Below are 5142 nucleotides of genomic sequence, written 5' to 3' on the forward strand. Positions count from 1 at the left end.
GCTCTTGCGGGGATATGACAGACATGCGACACTAATAATGTAATTCATATATCTTGGTTAGGCAGATTATGCAACTTGACGAGCCAATTGAGGTCAAAATTTACGAATGGAATACTGGAGGACTGCTTACAAGAATTGAGGCAATAAAGAACTTACTTTCTTTCATTTTTACCGTCTTTAGTCATCAGTGGATATAGAGTTGTAATGGTTCAGTTCAGGTGTAAGATTTGCTTACTTCATTACAGGGTCTGAGAGCATTCCTTCCCAAATTTGAGCTCATGGACAGGATAAGTACGTTTACAGACTTGAAAAACAACGTAAGCAATAATCGAATTTGTGCCCAGTTCCATTGTTATTATCTAGACCGCTTGAAAGTTTGTTTACTTATTCCTCATTGAAGTAATTCATTGCTTGTGAACACAGGTTAGTCGCAGCATATGTGTGTGCATTATAAGGCTAGACGAAGAAACTAATGACCTCGTAGTTAGCGAGAAGAAAGCATGGGTTTGTACACTGACTTATCTTCGCAAGCTAGAATGTTTTTCGCTATTATTGTGGAAGTGTGGATTTCAAACTTTGTTTTGTTTATAACTATGCAAAGTTTCTTATAGATCTGTAAGTTTTACTCCCTCCGTCATAATATAAGATGTTATTACAACCAATATATAAGTATATTGGTTGTAATAACATCTTATATATTGGTTGTAATAACATCTTATATTATATTCCCTCCATCCCAAAATAAGTGTCGTTGATATAGAACAACTTTGTACTAAAACAGCGACACTTATTTTGGGATGGAGGGGGTAGCAAAAAAGTACCAAAATGCCAAGAAACAAATTTCACCCAACCAAAATTTGGTGGCATCTACGTATTGCATTGCTCTTGCGCGTTGAGACTTTGTAGCGGCAGTACTTATGAACACTTTGAAGGTAGCTATACCTTTTTTTTTAAGACAAGGTAGCTATACTGTTCCTTCTTACGTTGGGACAGGAGAAAAAATTCACCTTGTGGTTAAGAGCACTAAGAGCATCTCCTATAGATGATGTAAAATATATCACTAAAAAGTGGTTGGAATAAAATATACACCACCAAAAAGAGTTTTTTACATCATCAAGAAACACCCAACTCCAATAGATGATGTAAAATACAGCAGCCACGCGGTGCCGCTCTAACAGGTGATGTAAAATTGGCCAACGGCCGCGCGGCAGCAGCACTATAGCCGCACATATTCGAATCAAAATCATCCCATGGACATATAAAATCAACAGTATTCCAAATTCAACATGAACTCAACTTCCATAGCAAACATAGTTCATAATCCAACAAACAAAATTGCATCATGTCAAACAAAGCTCATGATCCAACAAATAAAAGCACATAAACATAAGATAAAACATAGCATCCATCCTCTCCGTTGTCACTTGGCACATTATGGACATTGGCATCATCATCATCAATTGCTTCTTTCTTGACATTCTCATGCGTTGATGCATCGATGCCGCCACCTCCACCGGATCACCTCCCATACCACTCATATTGCCACCGAAGCCACCTCCCATGCCACTCATGTTTCCACCAAAGCCACCTCCTGTGCCACTCATGTTTTCAACGAAGCCACCTCCTGTGCCACTCATATTGCCACCATCCATGTTGCCACCAAAGGCACCACCCATGTTTGCACCAAAGGCACCACCCATGTTGCCATCGAAGACACCACCCATGTTGCCACCAAAGGCACCACCCATGCCACCTCCCATCATGTTCATGTAGCCACCCATTCCACCTCCCATTGCACCCATTCCTCCTCCCATTCCACACATGGCACCTCCTATTCCACCCATTCCTCCTCCAATTCCACCCCTGGCACCTCCCATTCCACCCATTCCTTTTCCAGTTCCACCCATGGCACCTCCCATTCCACCCATTCCTCCTCCCATCATGTTTCTCATGAGCATGGTCTTCATGATCATTTCGTCGTGACAAAGCTCGACAAACGCTTTTTGCTTAAACTTTAGTGCCTTCTCCTCCACCGTCTTAAGCTCATCGGCCACCACCTTCCTCTCCTCTAGTTCCACCTTCCCCTCCACGGCCGTCGCCCTCCGCCGCTCGGCTTCTCTCCTCTCCTCCATCTTTCAATTTCGACCTTCTTTTTTCTTGGCATACTCTTTCCTCGCAATGACAATGGCGTCAAATTCTTCTTTAAGATCATTGTCTCCTGCCGAGCCCTTTGCTTTTTTATTTCCATCCGGCCTATATGATTTGGTCGCCGAGTGAGGAGTGGGGCTCCTTCTTCTCTCCTCACCACTGTCATCGTCATCATCATCATGATCGACAACCAAGCTCTTCTTCCTCGGAGCTTCAAAAGCTTCCAGATTCTTCCACCTCTCCTCATCCTTGAGCTCTTTGTAGCAATGATGGAAAGTGAACGGTTTCCTTTCTTCTTCTTGTCCTGGTTCTTGTCTCTTTCTTGGAACAAACCTCGGGCAATCATTTTCTACAAAATAACAACAAAAGTAACATCATCAATTTATAGGAACATATGCCACCATGAGATTTGGCCGCGGGCTCCTTCTTCGTCGGCGGCGCAACCACTCTGGCGCCGGCCCCGGTGCGGTGAGATGGGGGCGGCATGGCGGCGGTTGCGGTGGCGGGAAAGGTAGGAGCCGTGGTGGCAGCCATTGCGAGGTGCATCAGACCGGCCCCGGGGTCTGGGGAGTCGGCCATGGGGTCCGGCGGTGGCCGGCAGGCAGCGGGAAGCTTCCCTTTGGCAGTTGGCGTTCGCACAGCTGCTGGCTGTTTTACTCGGCCGCGTGGCTGGTGATGTATATTTGCATCACTTCGTGTCTTCGTGATGCATTTTACATCTGAGTAAAATCTGAGTTTTTTTTTTGCATCTACATCATCTAGTGGAGGGACGTTTTTGGGCCTCAGTGATGTATATTTTGGTTATTTATACATCTACATCATCTATTGGAGATGCTCTAATGGGGATGAAGATGGAAAATTATCCCAATTGGGGAATAGCCCTGCTGTTATGTAAATCAGTGGGATTAGCCCTGTTGTGAATGTAAATGAGTTCCATTTACATATTCTATAATATAATTATCCTGTTATTGGTCCTGCCTTTGATGCACAAGTAAACATAGCAATTTCATTTTGATTTCACTGCGAGCTCGACTAAATCTAACATTGTTGGACATATACAAACAATGATAGTATTGATATACTGAGAGCACATTCTTCAGGAAATGACATATCTTAAAGAAGGAGCTCTTCTAAAAGGGAATGTACACAAGATTTTTCCATATGGTGCGCAAGTTAGGATAACGGGGACCAACAGAAGGTACAAGCTGAATGGTTGCAAAGCAGATTCCTGTTTTGCTAAATGTACAATTACATTTGAAAATCTAAGCATGAATTGCCTTTTTTTATATTGTTGCTCCTCATTTTGTTACACTTAAATTTAACCAATTTAGTATTTATGCAAAGAAATATTAATGAAACTCAAGTGGTCTAAATTTATAGCGATTAAGCGTTGTGATCAGTTGATTACAACAGGCACATTGAATTTTATCGCATATTGGTTACATATATACCTCATATTTAAGCATTAAGAAGATGCATGTCAGATATTAAACCTTGACGTGTCATAGCTTTTTTGACAGACAGCTGTAGTTGCAGAAGTTTTTTCCTGCATTTGATTGCAACAGGACCTGGAACAATGGCTGAAAACTAAGTAGATGATAAAACATGATGTTGTGTAGCCAATCATAAGCTAACAAGATGATGCCTTGTTTTCTTTTTTTAAGAAGGAAGTAAATAATAGTGTATTGAACTACTCTTATGCAGTGGATTACTGCACATCTCCAACATTAGTCAAGGCCGTGTCTTGTCAGTAAGCGACATCCTAAAAGTAGATGATGAGCTGAAAGTTCTGGTGATCAAGTCAAATGTTTCTGACAAAATTGCACTCAGGTAATACCGTCACAACACGATGCACTGGATTATTCAGCTGCCAACTAACAGTTTTAAAACAGTGTAGTGGAATCAGCTTTCAAAATTCTTTGTTCGTACTAGTTTGTAGCAAGATTTTGTCATCAGATATGGTAAAACACTGAAATTTATTTTGCTACCTAATTAACAGCATAGCAGACCTGGAGAGTGCTCCTGGTTTATTTCTGTCAGATAAAGCGGTGAGACTGAATTACATTTTATGTTTCTTTGACAGTTCTCTCATGTGTATCTTTTCTTAGTACCATTTGTCTTGTGCTAATGCAGAAGGTGTTTTCAGAAGCTCAGGAAATGGCAAAGAGGTACCGGGAGCAGCTTCCAGTTGTCTCTCGGAACACTAAATTAGATTATGACCTTCGAGGGGAAACTATTCCGTTTGATAATGAAGCGACACTTTATGCAAACTGGAAATGGTTCAAATTTCTGAGGCATGCCAAATCTGGTGACGAAAATGATAGAACATAATTGCAGCTGATGTTTATTTCATGCGCTGTATATTGTAAGGAGAATTTGGTCCCCCTCGAAGAAGAGAATGTATGTGACGACCTGAATTGAAACAGTATTAACGATTCTTACTGAGTGCACCGCGTGCTGTACAGTACTACTCCCTCCGTTCCAAATTACTCGTCGCAGAAATGGATGTTTCTAGAACTAAAATACATCTAGATACATCTATTTCTGCGACTGCAACGAATAATTCGGAACGGAGGAAGTACCTTCCGTAACCAAGCAAGAACAAGTTTTCCGGGCAGGAACAGGCGGCTTCAACCGATGAAGATCACAACAAGGCATTTGTTTGCTGACAACAAAAGAGACTTTCTGGTCCGTTAAATTTCATGGCAAAATTCGATACATCCATACCCATGACAAGTAATTTGGAACGAAGGGAGTACTACCATAGGTCATACTGTTGTGGATGCAGATCCTCGTTGCTTTCGTACGTCCTTGTCAAGGTCTATCGCTCCAGACCAGCGAGGCTGTGGATTTGCCTCCCCTCTGCTGCTTCGGCGGTCGGTGGCCGGGAGAGAAATCCAGGTGTCCTTGCTTCGGTTAGTAGTTTAGGTTATTGTTTTTTAGGGCCTGTTTGGGACTGCTCCGTTTCATAAAAATCGATTTCGCTTCACTAAA

The 5142-nt window shown here is 42.1% G+C and overlaps 1 protein-coding gene across 2 annotated transcripts in view; it reads left to right on the forward strand.

Moving 5' to 3' along the window:
- Positions 1–4612, forward strand: part of LOC119268279 (protein PIGMENT DEFECTIVE 338, chloroplastic-like) — a 5493-nt gene extending 881 nt beyond the window's left edge. The window contains exons 2-8 of one of the 2 annotated variants that reach the window (XM_037549871.1): positions 66–140; positions 246–317; positions 424–504; positions 3249–3346; positions 3853–3978; positions 4148–4196; positions 4282–4612. In XM_037549871.1, coding sequence (XP_037405768.1) covers positions 66–140; positions 246–317; positions 424–504; positions 3249–3346; positions 3853–3978; positions 4148–4196; positions 4282–4479 — 699 coding nt within the window. In that variant the 3' untranslated portion in view covers positions 4480–4612. The remainder of the gene's footprint in view (positions 1–65; positions 141–245; positions 318–423; positions 505–3248; positions 3347–3852; positions 3979–4147; positions 4197–4281) is intronic. The other variant, XM_037549872.1, reaches the window with a different exon arrangement.
- Positions 4613–5142: the final 530 nt, after the last annotated feature.

The sequence above is a fragment of the Triticum dicoccoides genome, chromosome 3A (genome assembly GCF_002162155.2).
Source record: "Triticum dicoccoides isolate Atlit2015 ecotype Zavitan chromosome 3A, WEW_v2.0, whole genome shotgun sequence".
Lineage (NCBI taxonomy): Eukaryota > Viridiplantae > Streptophyta > Magnoliopsida > Poales > Poaceae > Triticum > Triticum dicoccoides.